This window comes from Hylobates moloch, unplaced genomic scaffold, assembly GCF_009828535.3.
Source record: "Hylobates moloch isolate HMO894 unplaced genomic scaffold, HMol_V3 SCAFFOLD_15, whole genome shotgun sequence".
NCBI classification, from domain to species: domain Eukaryota; kingdom Metazoa; phylum Chordata; class Mammalia; order Primates; family Hylobatidae; genus Hylobates; species Hylobates moloch.
The window spans coordinates 40,518,038-40,538,478 of record NW_026652290.1 but is presented as its reverse complement, the minus strand read 5'-3'; the positions used below and the strand labels follow the sequence as shown (position 1 = coordinate 40,538,478).

At 42.9% G+C, this 20,441-nt stretch overlaps 1 protein-coding gene across 1 annotated transcript in view; it reads left to right on the top strand.

Annotated features, from left to right (window-relative positions):
• Positions 1 to 8,917: 8,917 nt before the first annotated feature.
• IL18R1 (interleukin 18 receptor 1) overlaps positions 8,918 to 20,441 on the top strand; it is a 42,583-nt gene continuing 31,059 nt past the window's right edge. Inside the window, exons 1-2 of the mRNA XM_032177569.2 lie at positions 8,918 to 9,532; positions 16,080 to 16,165. Coding sequence (XP_032033460.1) covers positions 16,108 to 16,165 — 58 coding nt within the window. The 5' untranslated portion in view covers positions 8,918 to 9,532; positions 16,080 to 16,107. The remainder of the gene's footprint in view (positions 9,533 to 16,079; positions 16,166 to 20,441) is intronic.

Genomic DNA, 20,441 nt, shown 5'->3' with positions numbered 1-20,441 from the left:
CTTCTCTCCACTGTGGTGTGGGATGTTTTCACTACTCTCTTTTCCTCTCTCTCTGTCTTGCTTTGTTTCTCCTCATTCTTTGTCAATAATCTGAATAGCAAAGTAATCATTTGACGATAGATTTTCACGTCATGTTGAAGAACATTCTGATTCCCTCAGGCAGAATGTCAGTTGTAAATCTTGTTCCCAACATGCCAGATTTTCTTTATTTTATATATCTATAATATTATATATATGATATTATATATTATATATCATATGTAATATTATATATTATATATCATATAATATTATATATCATATATAATATATATTATATATCATATATAATATTATATGATATATATCATATAATATTATATATGATTATATATGACATATATATGAGATATATATATATATTTGAGACAGAGTCTCTCTCGGTTGCCCAGGCTGGAGTGCAGTGGCTGATCTCAGCCCACTGCAGTCCCAGTCTCCTGCGTTCAAGCGATTCTTCTGCCTCAGCCTCCCAAGAAGCTGGGACTACAGGTGGATGCTACCTTTTTTACTCCCGGTTAATATTTTGTTTTTGTTTTTGTTTTGGATTTTTAGTAGAGATGGGGCTTCATAATGTTGGTCAGGCTGGTCTCGAACTCCTGACCTCAAATGATCCACCTGCCTCGGCCTCCCAAAGTGCTGGGAGCCACCGCACCTGGCCTATTATATTTTATGTGAGTGGATGCTCAGTCTCATCATCTCAATATTGTTAATTATGTTGGAATACCTTATCCCCATTGCCATTATGATCAAGCTTTTTTTCAATTCTAAAATTCCTTTCATATACTTTTATTCTATTTAGAAATATTATTTTCTCCCTATAAAAGTGATATACAGAGATTATGGAAGAAAATAAAATATGAAAGAAGAAAATAATAAGAATCACTCATAAATCCATCATCTTAAGATTTAAATTTTCTTGTTTAAAGAAAAAATTTATGGCTGGGTGTGGTGGCTCACACCTATAATCCCAGCATTTTGGGAGGCCAAGGCGAGTGAATCACTGGATGTCAGGAGTTGAGACCAGCCTGGCCAACATGGTGAAACCCTGTCTCTACTAAAAAATACAAAAATTAGCCTGGCATGGTGGCATGTGCCTGTAATCCCAGCTACTTGGGAGGCTGAGGTAGGAGAATCGCTTGAACTCGGGAGGTGGAGGTTGCAGTGAGCCAAGATCGCACCATTGCACTATAGCCTGAGTGACAGAGTGAGAGCCATCTCAAAAACAAACAAACAAAAATTTGTTTTTACAGATATCATTTTTATAGCTGAGACGATGCCATGTGGAGTTTTGCAAACATCATAATGAAAACATGTGGCATGTCACTGAAACGTTTTAAAAAATGTAAAAATATTCATAGTGTTCCATCTCCCAATTGTACCACAGGGATGCAACTTAAATATCTATCCTGATAAATAATTCTGCAACAATCCTATCAGTATATCATATATGTCCTGCTTTTAAAATGTCTTTTAAATTTGAGACCATTTTGTTGTAACATTTCTATAAAGGTAGTAGGGGATTTTGACAAAACCGTTTTGGCAAAATGGAGTTAATTTACAGTCAGGGCCACTTTAGTCAGAGCACTGAAGGGAAGCACACACCCTGGGGGTTGCAGGACTGGACCCAGAGCTACCACAAATGTCCCCTCAGATAGGAATCCTGTTGGTGCTTCAAATTTTATAAGTGGATGGAGAGCTTATCTCAGTTGAACTGCTTAATATTGTATATGATTCTGTATTTCACTGGCAAAAGAAAACTGAACTCTGGACTGTTGACAGAGAACATCATCTTGAACTCATCGTCATTCAACAACTTTCAGAATCCGTATTAAGAGAAATCATATCTCTAGAAGATTCCTTATGGTTACTCATTTGTCTAGGTACCTATACCTTTCATTTGTACCCCCAGATTGGGTTGCCAGATAAAATACAGGAAACCTGTATTAAAATATCAGGACACCTGTTAAGATTGAATTCAGACAATGAACTTTCATCTGAAGACCTAAAATTCAGTTTTGGCTGGGGATCTTGTAGTTTTATTTGCTAAATCTGGCTACCTTACTTCTGTAGATTACCATTTGATTTTGTTGAGTTACTAAAATATTGGTCAATGAAAAGGGTATTGTATGGCTAACTGGTTGATATCGTAGTATTTGGAATCAACAAGCCATCCTCTGCAGGTCTACCAGCTGTGTGATCTTCAGGAAAGTACTTAACTTCCCCAAAGCTTAGTTTCCTTAGGTAAAATAAATATAATAATATAAAACACTTTGGATTTCTGTGCTAATCAAATGTTTAAAAAATATTTGGGCCAGAGTAAGAATTCAATAAATGGCAATAGTTGTTATTACAAAACTTCACTGTATTTCTTTTCATACTAATTATATTCTCTGACTTCTCTCAATGAAGACCACTAAAGAATAAATTATCCCCAGTCTCACTCTCAGGAATAGATGTGTCCTTATCCTTGATTCTTCATCCACCTAGAATGACAAGTGTGGTTTTGATTTATGGACTCAGGAAATTTTGGAATTGATTTGTTTTCCTCTTTACATTAGCTACTTGAAAGCACAGAGCTAAATTTGGGAGTTTTCTACAGCAGGCATATAGGACATCATTACACCGATTTTGTAATGATCTCTTTCTTGGCTCCCTAATACCTTTGTTTTAAGTTTGCCCCCATATTCCTTATTTTAAAATATGTTTTAACCATTTATATTATAAGCTCCTTTGCAAGTATTCAACATTTACATTTTCTGAATGTGTGCTGAGTGCCTCTCTGGGAAGGATGAGGAGGAAGGTGTGATGGGAGCCATGTATATAGCCCAGGAAGGCACACTCCTTGCTAACCCTGATGGGGTTTAGAGCCAATCGTGAAAATGCGCAGGGAAGAGAGAAGCACTTCAGAGACCTCAGATAGGGCTGGCCTGGGGAAAACTCTGAAGTTGCTGAGCTCTTTTCTCCATTGCCTGTTTCCTAAACTTCCACACCACTTCCCAAGTCACCTGAGCTCCCTGGGGCTCAGTTTCTGCAACTGAAAGGAGGATGGAGAAGATGAACCCAAAGGACTTTCTTAGCTGCAGTGGCTCATGATTCAGGCTGGTACACTCATAATGAGGTCAGGAAACTGCAAGAAGACCTGGATTCTCACACCAGCACCACAACTGACCTCTCTTATTTCCTCCTCTGTACAGTGACAGTAATACATGCTTCTCCTGCCATACAAGTTAGTGTGAATAAAACAAATGTAGCCAAAACTTGTTGAATGTCTGCCACACAAATCATGGTGAAAATGACTGTGAACTGTAAGAAAAAAATCAATTATTTTTAATTGAATCAAGTTTGCGTAGCATACAATAAAACGTTGATCCAAGTGCTCAGTTTGATGATTTCTGACTGTTGGACATACCTGTGTAATTATCACCCCAGGAAAGTTCCATTGTGCTACCAGGCAAACACTGTTTAGATTTCTAACTCCATGGATTAGTTTTGTTGTATCTTTATATTCATATCAGTAAAGTCATATGGCATTGAGTCTGGCTACTTCTACTCACCAATACTTTTAAGATGCATCCATGTTTTGCATGATTCAGTAGTTCATTCCTTTGTATTTCTTGTTGATGAACATATGAGTTGTTTCCTGTTTATTGCTATTATGAATATGGCTCCTATGAACATACTTGTGGACTTACGATTTTATTTCTTTTTGGTTGACACTTAAGAGTGGTCATATGGTAGTGTGCCCAGAATTGTTGGGTTCTTGGTCTCACTGACTTCAAGAATGAAGCTGCGGACCCTCGTGGTGAGTGTTACAGCTCTTAAGGTGGCACGTCTGGAGTTTGTTCCTTCTGATGTTCGGATGTGTTCGGAGTTTCTTCCTTCTGGTGGGTTCGTGGTCTTGCTGGCTCAGGAGTGAAGCTGCAGACCTTCACGGTGAGTGTTACAGTTCTTAAGGCGGTGCGTCTGGAGTTGTTCATTCCTCCCGGTGGGCTCGTGGTGTCCCTGGCTTCAGGAGTGAAGCTGCAGACCTTCCCAGTGAGTGTTACAGCTCATAAAAGCAGTGTGGACCCAAAGAGTGAGCAGTAGCAAGATTTATTGCAAAGAGCGAAAGAACAAAGATTCCACAGTGTGGAAGGGGACCCGAGCGGGTTGCCACTGCTGGCTTGGGCAGCCTGCTTTTATTCTCTTATCTGGCTCCACCCACATCCTGCTGATTGGTGGAGCAGAGTGGTCTGTTTTGACAGGGCGCTGATTGGTGCGTTTACCATCCCTGAGCTAGACATAAATGTTCTCCACATCTCCATCAGATCAATTAGATACAGAGTATCGACACAAAGGTTCTCCAAGGCCCCACCAGAGCAGCTACATACAGAGTGTCGATTGGTGCACTCACAAACCCTGAGCTAGACACAGGGTGCTGATTGGTGTGTTTACAATCCCTGAGCTAGACATAAAGGTTCTCCACATCTCCACCAGACTCAGAAGCCCAGCTGGCTTCACCCAGTGGATCCTGCACCAGGGCTGCAGGTGGAGCTGCCTGCCAGCGCTGGCACTCCTCAGCCCTTGGGTGGTTGATGGGACTGGGTGCTGTGGAGCAGGGGGTGGCGCTCGTCGGGGAGGCTCGGGCCACACAGGAGCCCATGGAGGGGGTGGGGGCTCAAGCATGGCGGGCTGCAGGTCCCGAGCCCTGCCCCGTGGGAAGGCAGCTAAGGGCCGGTGAGAAATCGAGTGCAGCGCCGGCGGGCTGGCACTGCTGGGGGACCCAGCACACCCTCCGCAGCCGCTGGCCCGGGTGCTAAGCCCCTCATTGCCCGGGCCGGCAGGGCCGGCTGGCTGCTCTGAGTGAGGGGCCTGCCAAGCCCACGCCCACCTGGAACTCCAGCTGGCCCGCAAGCGCCGAGTGCAGCCACAGTTCCCGCTGGGGCCTCTCCCTCCACACCTCCCTGCAAGCTGAGGGAGCAGGCTCCCGCCTTGGCCAGCCCAGAAAGGGGCTCCCACAGTGCAGCGGTGGGCTGAAGGACTCAAGTGCCACCAAAGTGGGAGCCCAGGCAGAGGAGGCGCCGAGAGCGAGCGACGGCTGTGAGGACTGCCAGCACGCTGTCACCTCTCAGTAGGTGCATATTTAACTATCAGAGAAACTTATACATTGTTTCGCAAACTAATTTTACTACTTTACATTCCTACCAGTTGTGTATGAGAGCTCTGTTGCTTCATTGCCTCACCGATAATTGGTGTTGTCAAGTTTCTTTATATTTTAATAATTTTCACGAGTGTTAGATGAAGATCACCATGGTCTTAACTTGAAGTTCCCCGACTAATGATGATGAGCCCTTTTCATGTTTTCATTGGCCATTTGTATATATTTTTTAGTGAAGGCAAAATATTTTGCCTTATTTAAATTGTATTTCTTTTTATATTGTTGATGTGTAGGAATTATTTATGTATTGTGGACGCAAGTTCTTTGCCAGATAGATGTAAAGTGAGAATATTTCCAGGGTTATCTATTCATTTTTAAGTGATGTCATTGTTTAGTAGACATTTTTAATTTTGGTGATATCTAATTAATCAATGTGTCCCAAATGGCTATTGTTTTTTGTGTCCTAGCAAAGAATTTTTTTTTTTTGCCTTGCCTGTCCAAGGGCATGATTTATTATTATTATTTTTGCCTGTTCAAGGGTCTTCTCTGTATTTTTATGAAATATTTATGGTTCTAGCTTTTATGTTTAGGTCCATGGTCTATCGTGAATTAATACTTGTATGTAGAACAAGGCAAGGATGAAGTTCTTTTTTTCTGCTGCTGCTTCTTCTGTAGAGGTACCCAGCTGTTCCAGCAACGTTTGTGAAAGACTGTTTTTTCCCCACTGAATTGACATGGTGCTTTGTTAAAAAAATCAATTGACTAGATATGTGTGGATCTATTAGTCTACTTTCTATTTTGTATGTTTGTATGTTTCTGTGAACATCACATTGCCATAATTACTATTGCCTTATTATAAATCCTCAAGTCAGTATAAGTCTCTCAACTTTGTTCATCTTTGTCAAGATTGTCCGGACAGGCCAGGCGGGTGGCTCACCCCTGTGATTTCAACACTTTGGGAGGCTGAGATGGGCGGATCACCTGAGGTCCAGAGTTCAAAACCAGCCTGACCAACATGGAGAAACCCCGTCTCTACTAAAAATACAAAAGTAACCAGCCTTGGTAGTGCATGCCTGTAATCCCAGCTACTCGGGAGGCTGAGGTAGGAGAATCGCTTGAACCCAGGAGGCGGAGGTTGCAGTGAGCCGAGATCGCGTCATTGCACTCACTCCAGCCTGGGCAACGAGCAAAATTCTGCCTCTGTCCGGACAATCCTAGATTATTTGCATTTTCACATGAATTTTAGAAAGAGCTTCTTAATTTCTTCAAAAATTTTTCCTGAGATTTGGATTGGATTGCATTAAATATATAGATTCTGTAATATATAGAGTCTAAAAATATATGGTGTGGAGAATAGATGTCTTAAGTCTTCCAATCCATAAAGGTGGTATATCCCTTTATTACTTAGATGTTTCATCTCTGTTAGCAATATTTTGTAATTTTCACAGAAGATATTGAGAGGTGACAGCGTGCTGGCAGTCCTCACAGCCCTCGCTCGCTCTCGGCGCCTCCTCTGCCTGGGCTCCCACTTTGGTGGCACTTGAGCCCTTCAGCCCACCGCTGCACTGTGGGAGCCCCTTTCTGGGCTGGCCAAGGCGGGAGCCTGCTCCCTCAGCTTGCAGGGAGGTGTGGAGGGAGAGGCGCCAGCGGGAACCGGGGCTGCGCGCGGCGCTTGCGGGCCAGCTGGAGTTCCGGGTAGGCGTGGGCTTGGCAGGCCCCTCACTCAGAGCAGCCGGCCAGCCCTGCCGGCCCTGGGCAATGAGGGGCTTAGCACCCGGGCCAGCAGCTGTGGAGGGTGTACTGGGTCCCTCAGCAGTGCCAGCCCGCTGGCGCTGCGCTCGATTTCTCACCGGGCCTTAGCTGCCTTCCCATGGGGCAGGGCTCGGGACCTGCAGCCCGCCATGCCTGAGCCCCCCACCCCCTCCATGGGCTCCTGTGCGGCCCGAGCCTCCCCGACGAGCGCCACCCCCTGCTCCACAGCGCCCAGTCCCATCGACCACCCAAGGGCTGAGGAGTGCCAGCGCTGGCAGGCAGCTCCACCTGCAGCCCTGGTGCAGGATCCACTGGGTGAAGCCAGCTGGGCTTCTGAGTCTGGTGGAGATGTGGAGAACCTTTATGTCTAGCTCAGGGATTGTAAACACACCAATCAGCACCCTGTGTCTAGCTCAGGGTCTGTGAGTGCACCAATCGACACTCTGTATCTAGCTCCTCTGGTGGGGCCTTAGAGAACTTTTGTGTCGATACTCTGTATCTAACTGATCTGATGGGGACGTGAAGAACCTTTATGTCTAGCTCAGGGATGGTAAACGCACCAATCAGCGCCCTGTCAAAACAGACCACTCTGCTCCACCAATCAGCAGGATGTGGGTGGAGCCAGATAAGAGAATAAAAGCAGGCTGCCCAAGCTAGCAGTGGCAACCCGCACGGGTCCCCTTCCACACTGTGGAATCTTTGTTCTTTCGCTCTTTGCAATAAATCTTGTTACTGCTCACTCTTCGGGTCCACACTGCTTTTATGAGCTGTAACACTCACTGCGAAGGTCTGTAGCTTCACTCCTGAACCCAGGGACACCACAAGCCCACCAGAAGGAACTCCTGACACATCCGAACATCAGAAGGAACAAACTCCAGACGCACCACCTTAAAAGCTGTAACACTCACCGCGAGGGTCCGCAGCTTCATTCTTGAAGTTAGTGAGACCAAGAACCCACCAATTCTGGACACAATATCTCATATATCATCCAATGGATTTATACTTTGGTATTTTGATTTTTAAATGCTATGGTAAATTGCATTTTTAACAAACTTCACTTTTCAAGTTTCCATCTCTAATATATAGAACTACCATTGATTTTTATATTCCATGATCTTGATAAACTTAATATTTCCAGTAGTTTGTTTTTTGGTAGATTTCAAAGGTTGGTCTACATATAACTATGCTCTCTATTAAAACCAGTAGTTTTAATTCTTTCTTCTCAATCTTTATGCTTTCTAATTTTATTTTTATTTCTTCACTTGTTGCAAAGCAGTTGTCCCAGGTGGGAGCCAAAATCTTTATCTCATTACTAATCTTAGGAAAAAGCAAAATGTTTCACTACTATGAGGTCACCTGTAGGTTTCTTATAGATGTTCTTTATCAGATTAAGAAAGGTCATTTCTACTCTCGGTTTTCTGATCGTTATTAATTCAGAAAGAGTGTTGAATTTTGTCAGATGCTTTTATTTGCATTTATTGAGAGAATTACATATTTTTATTTATTATGTGGTGAATTATCTTGATTGGGTAAAAAGAATTAAAATAATTGTCTCATTAAACATTTTGCCTGTCGGCTATGGGTTTCCCTTTTCCTTTTCTTAAATAACAGTTCTGCCACAAAATAAAAATCTAGGAACACACATTCCCCTTTGGCCTCCTTAAAAAAAATTTAAGCTTCAGCAATTGCACCCCTCTCTGTTACTTCCCCATAGTGAACCCCCATCTTTCTGGGAAAGCAAAAAGCCTGGGGCGCACTTGTGTACTTCAGACGCGGAGCCCCTCTCACCTTTGGCATCCCCCGGGGACCCCTCTTCCACCCTCAGCCCTCCCCTCCTCTTCCTCTGAAGAGCCGGGCGGCCGCTGCGGCCAGCGGTCCTCCCTCCTGGCATCCTCTGCTGTAAACGGCGGCTTGCAGGGTGCTTGCGAGCGGCCCGGGCGCGCCCCCTTCCGGCCCTGCAGGTCACCGGGCTACCGCCCGGGTTTTCCCGGGACCAGCGCCGCCAGGCTGGGGAGGAAGCGCCAGACGCCTGGGGCCCACGCCGTCCGCGGGAAAAGGGCAAGGCGCTGGGTTTTCCAGCTGCGACCTTTGGACCCCGCGATCCAGTAGCTCCGGTAACCCCACGCGGGGCGCCTGGGTGGAGGAGCCGGTCCTGGAGCACAGCTGCGAGGAGCACCCAGACCGAAGGGCCCCTAGACCGGGACCCCCAAGTCTGGGAGGATTCTACCCCCGGGAGCGCCCCAGACTGAGAGCGCCCCAGACCGCGACACTCCCGGACCCGGAGCGTCGCCCGACCGCGGGCAGTGCCCAACTGCAGCTTCCACTGGCCGGGGTTAGCAGCCAGGAGCTGCCAGACGCCTGACATTCTTCTTTCTTTCTATTCCTACTTCTTTTCCTTCTTCTTCTTTTGTTTTGTTTTTGTTTTTGTAGCCCTCTCTGGGTGCCTTATCTCTTTAATCACACCTCTCTTTCACTTTCCACGGTAGTCAGGAGGCGGGGATCGCTGCTTCTCACCTACTTTCTGAACTTGGCCTCCGCAGTCGCGACCTGGCGTGAAGGAGGAGCTGCCGCCCCCGCCCCAGCCTCGGGGACGCCTCTCTGAAGGTAAGCGTGGGCTCCGCTGCCACCCGCATCCCCTCCCCACCCCCCAGGGGAAAGGAAGACCACCATCGGGGAGGGATTCTCAAAACAAGATCAATTAAGAGAGAGAGATAGTGTGTGTGTGAATACGTGTGAATAATTGATGAGACAGCATCCTGTCTTTCTCTGAAAGTATAGTTTCAGAAATTAAGACATCCCCAATTATTTTCTGGAGAGGTGAGAACGACTGAAATAAATGATAACAATAGTTGTCATTTTTTAAGTGCTTACTGTGTACCTGACATTGTAGAAAATTTTTAGATATCTTATTTTCACTTAATCCTCCTAAGGGCCACATGAAGTAGGAACTATTATTATGCTTTAATAAGAGGGAGGAGGAATTCCCTCATTTATCCAAGAGTATCCAGCTACTAAGAAGTAGATCCCAGACCCACACCTACTGTTTTTCTGATTCCAGAGTCTTTGTCTTTTTTCTGCCCAGCCTTGGGAAGTTAAAATGCCCAGCAGGTTGCATCGCAGTTATCAGACAAATTAATGAGGTGTCAATTGCAGCCAGATACAGAGATCCAAGATTATTGCATGCATTTCACTGACTTCCCTTGCTTCATTCTCAAGACCCTTTGCAAATACCGATTTTGTGTCATACACAGTGCTGCTATTGGGAGCACACCTCTCAACCTCAGGGCCTTGGATGGGCTAGGAGGGGTAAATTTGGGGAATTGGGTTTGTGCAGGTTCTGGGGACAGTGTGTTCCCTCTCCCTGCACAAATACACATCCAAAGGCTAAGAACTAAGGCTAAGGTCTAGGAACGTGGCTTGGAAAGGCAGGGTCTATAATCCCAGCACTTTGGGAGGCTGAGGTGGGCGGATCATGAGGTCAGGAGATCGAGACCATCCTGGCTAACATGGTGAAACCCCGTCTCTACTAAAAATACAGAAAATTAGCCAGGTATGGTGGCATGCATCTGTAATCCCAGCTACTTGGGAGGCTGAGGCAGGAGAATCGCTTGAACCTGGGAGTCAGAGTTTGCAGTGAGCGGAGATTGTGCCACTGCACTCCAGCCTGGGTGGCAGAGCGAGACTCCATCTCAAAAAAAAAAAAAAAAGAAAAGAAAAGAAAAAAGAAAAAAAAAGAAAGAAAAGGCAGGGTTCCTGCCTTCAGGGACCTCACCAGAGGGTGGGAGCTAGTCCAGGAGTGATGGAAACACCTGCGGAGTGATGGAGACCGGCTTGGACAAAGGCATACGCCATTTGGGGCTGTTGCAGTTGGAGAGCTTCCTTAAGAAGGCAAATATTGAGCCAAGTTGCAAGGACTCTAGGGACCTGGCAGCTGGGAGAAGTGGGGAGGGTGGCCCAGGTAGCACAGGCATAGGCAGATTTTGGGGGAAGCATAAGGCTAACAACAGACACTTGTGTGACAAGGACTATGAGGTGGCATTGATTTTCTTGGCCTTACAGATGAGAAACCAAATTCCACACAAATTCTTTTGTTTGTTAGAGTTTAAGAGTGTGTGTATGTTATGCCCCAAAATCATTTTCTCCTCTTTGCATTTGGTTGTTTTATCATCTCACAGGCTGAGTAAAATGACTATGCATGGAACACTGTACAAGGAAAATTATATTGAAAAAAACTGGTGTTATGATTTTCATCCAGGCATTTTGTCTCAGGAGTTGCTCGATTGTATGTGTTGCTAATGAGTGATTTATATTGAGGCATCTACATTGATTCATGTGTGTCCTTGTGAATAGCTGTAATCTGAGGCTGTCCATTTCACTTTCTCAAATCTCAGGTTCCTCATTAGAAAGAGCTTTGAAATGGCTCTTTCCCTGTACATTATGTGTTTCTGTGAATTACTTTTAGAGAAAGGTCAGTTTCTCAGGGTGGGGCCCATAAACGAGGGCAACTGGGCAGAGCCAGGGGTTCAGGTGACTGTTTGGACCCTCTGGAAGGGCTTTTTACTGTGCTGCCTTGGGAGACAGAGTGGTCAGCTTGGATCTGACCTTAAGCCTAGGTCACCCAATTTTTGAAGGAAACTTTTTTTTTCATTTAGAGAAAACTTCATGCCTTTGGGTGATTTAGGTAAGTTTGTGACTATTCGTTATGTGTGTGTACACACACGTACGTACTTATGTACATGCACAATATTTAATATGTCTTAGACACATCAAACATGTGCATTTAAGATGTATTAAATGTACTTTCCTAAGAATACAAATAAGTGCCCTATGTCGGCGGCTCTCTACCTGACTGTACATTAGAGTCACCTGCGGAGTTCTGAGGACTCAGGATGCCCAGTCTGTCCTCCAGACCACTGGGTGGAGCCCGGGCATCCTTATTTTTTTTCCAAACTTGGGTGAGAGCTGGTGGCCTAGACTTCACATTAGTTGCTAAAACATACTTTCCAAGATATCATGCTTTAAAAAGCATTTCAAAAGTAGATTATGCAGATGTGCCAATGGATCAGATGATCACCTAGATTCAAAATTATGTATATTTTATTTATTTAATTCATTCAATAATTCAGCAAATAACAAAGAAACAAGCAGACATAAAGTGAAAATATGACAGTTAGTGATAAGTGCTATGAATAGAAAAACTAAACGTGGGAGGGTAGAGGAACACTGGTGTGTGTGAGCATGTGTGTGTGTGTGTGTGTCTGTGTGTGTGTGCATGTGCATGTTTGCATTTGGGCAAGCATGCTGTGCTAGATTTCCAGTAGAGTGCTCAGGGAGGACCTGAGCTATAAGCTAGTGTCAGCAAACCGTAGGGGAAATACAGGATTATTTAATTAACAATGGAGACGTAATTAGTAGGTATTTGAGGAAAGTAAGTTTAGTTACTCCCTATCTTCATGTCAATCAAGAAAATTAATTGTTGGTGGATGAAAAACGTTAAATATAAAAACAAAACAAAACAATACTGAGCCGTAAAAATGAAGAAACTACGTAAGCATCTATTTGACCACCAACAGGAAAGGATATTCTACACTTAAAAGTAATGAAAACATCTCAAAGCAAAAGAATGATTGGTTTGACTACATCAATATAAAATTTGTCATATATTAGCATAACAAAAGAGAGAAAGTAAACAACAAGTTAGACAAACATCTGAGAACTGGACAAAAGACATAAAGAGATGGTTCATAAACATGAAAACAAAATGGCTGATAATAAGTGATTAATATTTGCCTCATTTATACCCAAAGAAATGCAAACTCAGAAAACAATGAGATACCATTTTTCCATTTTGGCTGTCTAATTACATTTTAAAAGTAAGCTGCTCAGTGTGCTTCTGGGTGTGGTCGATAGATGCTGTCTTGTGCTATTGAGTGAGAGAATACGAATATTGCAACATTTCTGGAATGCAGTTTGGGAGCATGCATGTGGCAGGTTTCAATGTAGTCTTCAACTCAATCACTGTACTGCCATCAAGTAACATCCAGGAAATAATAAGAAATGTAGACAAATAATAATAGCTAACATTTAAGTGGTATTACCATTCACCAGACCCTTGCAATAGTAACTCATTTAACTTTCACGTCAGCTCCAGGAAATGGTATTATTATCCCTTTCTATAGATAAGAAAGTTGAGGCACAGAACAGGTAAGTCAGCTGCCCACATCGGTTAGCTGGTAGAGGGTAGAATGGAGATTCAAATCCACCCAGGCTGCCACCTGAGCCCATGCTGCCAAAAAAAAAAACTGAGCCATCCTGCCTTACCTGTGAAGATGGTCATGTGATTATCTCATAATACATCTGGTAAATGATAATATATCCACACGAAGTAATATTAAGTGGCAATTAGAATGGTTTTAACGAAGAGTTTTGTGACATAGGAAAAATGCTCATTATGTAAAATTAAGTGGAAATGCAGGATATGCAATCATTTAAACACCTTTTTTTTTTGAGACGGAGTCTCGCTCTGTCTCCCAGGCTGGAGTGCGGTGATGAGATCTCGGCTCACTGCAAGCTCCGCCTCCCGGGTTCACACCATTCTCCTTCCTCAGCCTCCCGAGTAGCTGGGACTACAGGCGCCTGCCAACATGCCCGGCTGATTTTTTGTATTTTTAGTAGAGACGGGGTTTCACCGTGTTAGCCAGGATGGTCTCAGTCTCCTGACCTCGTGATCTGCCCATCTTGGCTTCCCAAAGTGCTGGGATTGCAGGCATGAGCCACGGTGCCTGCCCAAACATCTTAATTATGTGACAACATTTATAAAAAGTACAAGAAAACATGCTAAAATATTATACATGTTGAGATTATTTTCTTCTTTCAGTCTTCATTTTGTAAATGTCCTACATTGAGTGTAAATTGCTTTAGAAATCAGAAAACCTTTAAAAAGAAAGAAACAAGAGTTATGGAGAAGCAAAAATATTGATATTAAACATAACAATTAAAAATCCTTAAAATTCTTACATGTAAGATATTTAATATTTATATTATTCTATAACTATTTTATTAATACTTGCTAGAGTATCTGTTACATTTATCAGAATAACTCTTTTTCTGGAAATGAATTCATTATTTAGTATAAGCTAAATCTCTTAAATTCACACATAAAACTTAAGTACATTAAAAATTTTACATACACACATCCACATTTGCAGAATGCTGTGCAAATACTAATTTTTATATACTGAGATCTTAGTATGTTTCATATTGAAACTCAGAGTTAACTTGTCAGTTTGCCGAATCATCTCCTAATAACTTTGTCTCTTGGTAGATATTGAATTTTTTTTAAAGTGGTGCTTTTTATAAGGTTATATCAGCCTTAATCAGAGTGACATAAAGGAAATAACATTTTTTATTCTATCCAAGATAAAAGAATAGGCAGAGTTAATAATAAAAGTGTGTGGAGGTAGTGGGGGAGGTTTCAAACCATAGAACTGGTCTAATTTGATTATACACAGTTGGTACTTTCCATTCATACTTGTTTCTTTGGCCTTTACATTATTGATTATTATCTCTTGGAAATTCCACCAAATATTTGGTGATTTTTCCCTAAGGATGGATGTGAATGGTTTGGCAGCTTAGCCATTAAGCTTTATCCTGGATTCAGGCATTGATAACCCTATTTTTAAGATGGAAGATGAGTAGTTATTGGTGAGAGGGGAATTATTCTGAGCTGAGAAGCTGCCATGCACTCAGGAAGTCTCCATAGATGGTTTAAGTCTCCAAGCCTTAGATGGTTTAATCACTCAATAATTCCAGAGGCAGGCCTTTTTATCATCTCCGTTTTGGTAGTGAGTAAACAGGCTCTAAGACTTGCTCAAGTTTTGCACAGCTTGTCAGGACTCAAACTGGAGTGGCAGCCCAGGTTTGTGTATTTCTGAAACCAGACTCTGCCATCAGGCTGTGCTCCCTGCACTCAGGATGGTAAACAAGGGATATGGTGTTGTTTATGCAGTATTTAGACTCTGAATGGTCTCCACTGTGGGGGATCCTTTCTCCATTGGGCTCTTAAAGCTGTAATCAGAAGTCCAAATGCTAGGTTGTAGTAGGATCAAAGTTCAATGCAGATCTTAGTTCCACTGGGTCACAGCCAATGTAAAGGAGGGGTCTGGAGTGCAGGAGACTGTCACTTCATCCCTCCATTTCCCTAAAGTAAACTCATATGGGCAGCCACAGACACATGCAAACACATGCACACACCTATGCCTCAGTGACACATGTTAGTGAGTGCTGGCCATGTGCTAGGCATGGTGCTGGATTTTAGTGATACAGTGAAGAGCAAAATAGACTTAGTACCTAGAATTATGAAACCTACGTTCTGAAGGAGGAAGATGGATTTTTAAAAATTCAATCCTAAATGAAGATCTCATTACAATTCAGGAACCTTTTGAAGTGAAAACACACACACACTCTCTTACATGGGCAGAACTGCCATACATAGCTCAGCGTGTCACAGATTGTTTATTCACAGAATGGTAATATTTGTAGTAGCACTGTTGTTCTCAACTTTGACCTTGGAAGCAGGATTTAGTAGACCAGGCCTGAAATCCATCAGATTCTGTTGTATCAGTAAAATAAATTACTAGGGATTTCTTCCAGAAGCAAAACTTCATTGCCTTGAAATATTATTAATTCTATATGGCTGAAAGTTCTGAAAATTGGTTGCTATATTAAGGATTATAAAAATCTTCTAGGTTGGTTTTTAAAAAATCTGTGTGCTGGCCGGGTGTGGTGGCTCACGCTTGTAATCCCAGCACTTTGGGAGGCCGAGGCGGGCGGATCACGAGGTCAGGAGATCGAGACCACGGTGAAATCCCGTCTCTACTAAAAACACAAAAAATTAGCCGGGCGTGGTGGCGGGCGCCTGTAGTCCCAGCTACTCGGAGAGGCTGAGGCAGGAGAATGGCGTGAACCCGGGAGGTGGAGCTGGCAGTGAGCCGAGATTGCGCCACTGCACTCTGGCCTGGGCGACAGAGCGAGACTCCATCTCAAAAAAAAAAAAAAAAAATCTGTGTGCCAGAAGATTTTTAAACCTTCATAAGATAGGCACGCTTTTGTTTGAAAGCTTTGGCTGAATCTGTTTTATTCTGTTTTCCAGAGAAGCCATTTGAAGCAGAATCCAAACCATGAATTGTAGAGAATTACCCTTGACCCTTTGGGTGCTTATATTTGTAAGCACTGCAGGTAAGTGATTATACATATTCTCAAACATATTTCATTAGCAATCGAGCAAGAATGTCAAAGTTTTTTTTTTAATGTGGTGGCTACTGAAGATGCTGAATTTATTCAGGAAAGAAAAGATTCTGCAGTCTGAGTTTATGTAGTGAGAGCAGTGTGAAAAACTTGCATCTTGAAATAAATTACATTTGTCTGAGGTGAAAATTTATTTCGTGTATTTGAAACTGAGGAGGTGGCAGCCATCTTTATTATTGGGTTTTAGGAAGTTTGAAACACACTCTCTCCTCCCTGAGAGGGAGGCCAAGATTCATCCCATTCTTTAGGTAATAATGAGGAAAGTAAATGACAAATATATTAGACAGGTTTAAAAAAATTAGAGTGAGACAGAACATACAAAAAAGAGACTGGCTAGACCAAGGAGCTCAAGTAGGCTTCATAGTAGATGTCAAATACCAATTTTAATTTATTAGCAGTGATTGCCTAGAGTTGTTTTTTTTTTTTAATTGAGAAGGATTCTGAGACTCTGTTCTTTAGTGTTTCATGATTGAATAGCAAGGCATTTCTTAGGCTTTGGGGGAGAAAGTGGGAGCACAAATATTAATTTGCCTTGATCTATTATCTAGGAGAGGGAAACACATGGGCTCATTTCCCTACTTTGATAATTACTGCTGAAGAGATAGTTGAATTAAGCTTTTGGTACTTTCAAATAACACAGGTCCAATCTCAGGGTATATTTACTTACGTGAATCCATTTATTATTGAGATCTCTGGAATACAACCCTACCCAGATGGTAAAAGAATGAGGTAGATCTTCGTTTTTTTATATGTAATGATCTGTCGGAAACAAGTGAGTGGAAAAGCAAGGTGCAGGAAAATGTGTCATGAGTTCCATGTCCTGTGGACATACACTAATAGCCTTACCCCTCATTATAATGAAAGCACGTTTCAGGCACAGAAACAGCCATGCAGCTAGTTGTGCAAAGTTGCCAAGCTCCCAGCTGCCTGCCCTGGAGAGCACTTTTCATGAATGTTTCACTCTAGGGAGACATGACAATGTTCTACCTGTAGGATTCACTGAAACTAGTTGAGTTTAAGTGACAAAATGCTATGATTGTCCAAACCCAAGACAGTTTCAAACACAGACTTTATTCCAAAGGGCATTGGTTGTTGGCCCTGCTGGGTTCTTATACTGTGTTTATGGAACAATAGGAGTGCCTATTTTGGCACTTGGAACTCCACAAACCTTGAATTCCTCTTATTTATCCCATCGAGGACCATTTCCAATAAGCATTATGGTAATCAACAAAGCCTCTAATGGTAAACCATGATTAGATATCCAAAGCTTCTAGCTGCCTGAGGAGGGGGGTGGTGTGGACTTTCAACTGTCAACCTCCCACCTCTGGAGAGTGTGTAATTCACATTAAGTTTCTTCAAATGATAATACTTCCAGAGAGCACATGTCCATCCAAACACAGTCATATGTGTTTATAGAAGCTTTTTAAGACAAGCGAAAACCTGAAAACCTAAAAATAACCCAATATCCAATAGACATTTGTTTAATAAACCAATCCCCAACATGCATCCTTTTATAAAATGGATAAATTGCCAAATGGTAACAAGATTAGATACTACATTGCAATGAGAAAAGAACACATCACTGCTACAGCATGAATGCATTTATAACATAATCATGTCAAGATAACCCAGACATAAAGGAGCACATATTGTATGGTCTATGCACTTTATTATATTAACTCTAAAACAGGAAAATAAATGAACTGTTAATGACTCACCAGGGTTTTGCATGTCAATTGAAGCTGACACCCACATATACACATGTATCACACCTTCTATGTTGAAGTATTAGTATAAGATAGAGATTGTATTGCAACCAGAAAACATGAAGTTGGTGCTCCTTAACTCTTGTGTTTTGAGGTAGATTTGACATCCATGTTTTCAAAGAATGTGTATTAGTCCATTCTTATGCTGCTAATAAAGGCATACTTGAGACTGGGTAATTTATAAAGGAAAGAGACTTTATTGATTCACAGTTCTGTGTGGCTGGGGAGGCCTCAGGAAACTTACAATCATAGTGAAAGGGGAAGAAAACATATCCTTCTTCACATGGTGGCATCAAGGAGAAGGCTAAGCAAAAAGGGGAAAAGCCCCTTATAAAAACATCAGATCTTATGAGAACTCACTCACTATCAGGAGCACAGCATGATGGTAATCACCCCCATGATTAAATTACCTTCCACCAGGTCCCTCCTATGACACATGGGGCTTATGAGAACTACAATTCAAGATGATTTGGGTTGGGATACCGCCAAATCATATCATTCCACCCCTGGCCTCTCCCAAATCTCATGCTCTCACATTTCAAAACACAATCATGCCCTTCTAACAGTCCCCCAAAGTCTTCACTCATTCCAGCATTAACTCTAAAATCCAAGTCCAAAGTCTCATCTGAGACAAGGCAAGTCCCTTCCTATGAGTTGGTAAATTCAAGAGCAATTTAATTACTTCCTAGATACAATGGGGGTACAGGCATTGAGTAAATACACCCCTTCCAAATGGGAGAAATTGACTAAAACAAAGGGGCTACTGGCCCTATGCAAGTTCTAAATTTAATAGGGCAGTCATTAAACCTTAAAGTTCCAAAATAGTCTCCTTCAACTCCATGTCTCATATCCAGGTCATGCTGCTGCAAGAGGTAGGATCCCATGGTCTTGGGCAGCTATGCTCCTGTGGCTTTGCAGGGTACATCTCCCCTCCTGGCTTCTTTCATGGGCTGGTGTGGAGTTTCTTGGCTTTTTCAAGTACATGGTGTAAGCTGTCAGTGAATCTATCATCCTGGGGCCTGGAGGATGGTGGCTGTCTTCTCTTAACTCCACTAGCTGTACCCCAATGGGGACTCTGTATGGGAGCCCCAACACCACATTTCCCTTCCACACTATCCTAGCAAAGGTTCTCCATGAGGATTCCACCCCTGCAGCAAACTTTTGCCTGGACATCCAGCGTTTCCATACATCCTCTGAAACCTAGGCATAGGTTCCCAAACCTCAATTCTTGACTTCTGTGCACCTCCAGGCTCAACACCATGTGGAAGCTGCCAAGGTTTGGGGCTTGCACCCTCTGAAGCCACAGCCTGACCTGGTATCTTGGCCTGTTTTAGCAATGGCTGGAGGGGTAGGATGCAGGGCACCAAATCCCTAGGCTGCACACAGAAGGGCGCCCTGGGCCCATCCCAGGAAATCATTTTTTCCTGTTAGGCCTCTGGGCCTCTGATGGGAGGGGCTGCCATGAAGATCTCTGACATACCCTAGAGGTATTTTTCCCATTATCTTGGCAATTAACATTTGGGTCCTCATTTCTTATGCAAATTTCTGCAACCAGCTTTAATTCTGCACCCCCCCATCCCTGCGAACATGGATTTTTCTCTCCTACCACATCCTCAGGCTGTGAATTTTCCAAACTCTTATGCTGTGTCACCTCTTGAATGATTTGCTCTTTAGAAATTTCTTCTTCCAGATAATCATCTCTCAAGTTCAAAGTTCCGTAGATCTCTAGGACAAGGGCAAAATGCAACTAATCTCTTTGCTAAAACATAACAAGAGTCATTTTTGCTCCAGCTCCCCAAAAGTTCCTCATCTCCATCTGAGACCACCTCAGCCTGGACTTTATTGTCCATAACATTATCAGCATTTTGGTCAAAGCCATTTAGCAAATCTTTAGGAAGTTCCAAACTTTTCCATATTTTCTTATCTTCTTCTGAGCCCTCCAAACTGTTCCAACCTCTGCCTGTATGCAGTTCCAAAGTCACTTCCACATTTTGGGTATCTTTACAGTAGCACCCCACACCTGGTACCAATTTACTGTATTAGTCCATTCTCACACTGCTAATAAAGGCATACCTGAGACCAGGTACTTTATAAAGGAGAAAGATTTAATGGACTCAGTTCTGCAGGGCTGGGAGGCCTCAGGAAACTTACAAAAGGGGGGAAAGCCCCTTATAAAACCATCAGATCTCATGAGAACTCACTCACTATCATGAGAACAGCGTGAGAGTGACTGCCTCCATGATTAAATTCAAGATGAGGTTTGGATGGGGACACAGCCAAACCATATCAGAATACTTCTATGACATCACTTCCTCTTTATATTGTGGTTAACAATTTTGAGTTGAAACCAGACTGCTGCTTTGAGAAACAAACCCTGACTATAGAGAGGGCATTCTGTCCATGTCCTAAGGGAAATGTTTCATTCAATTTAAATACTCTCA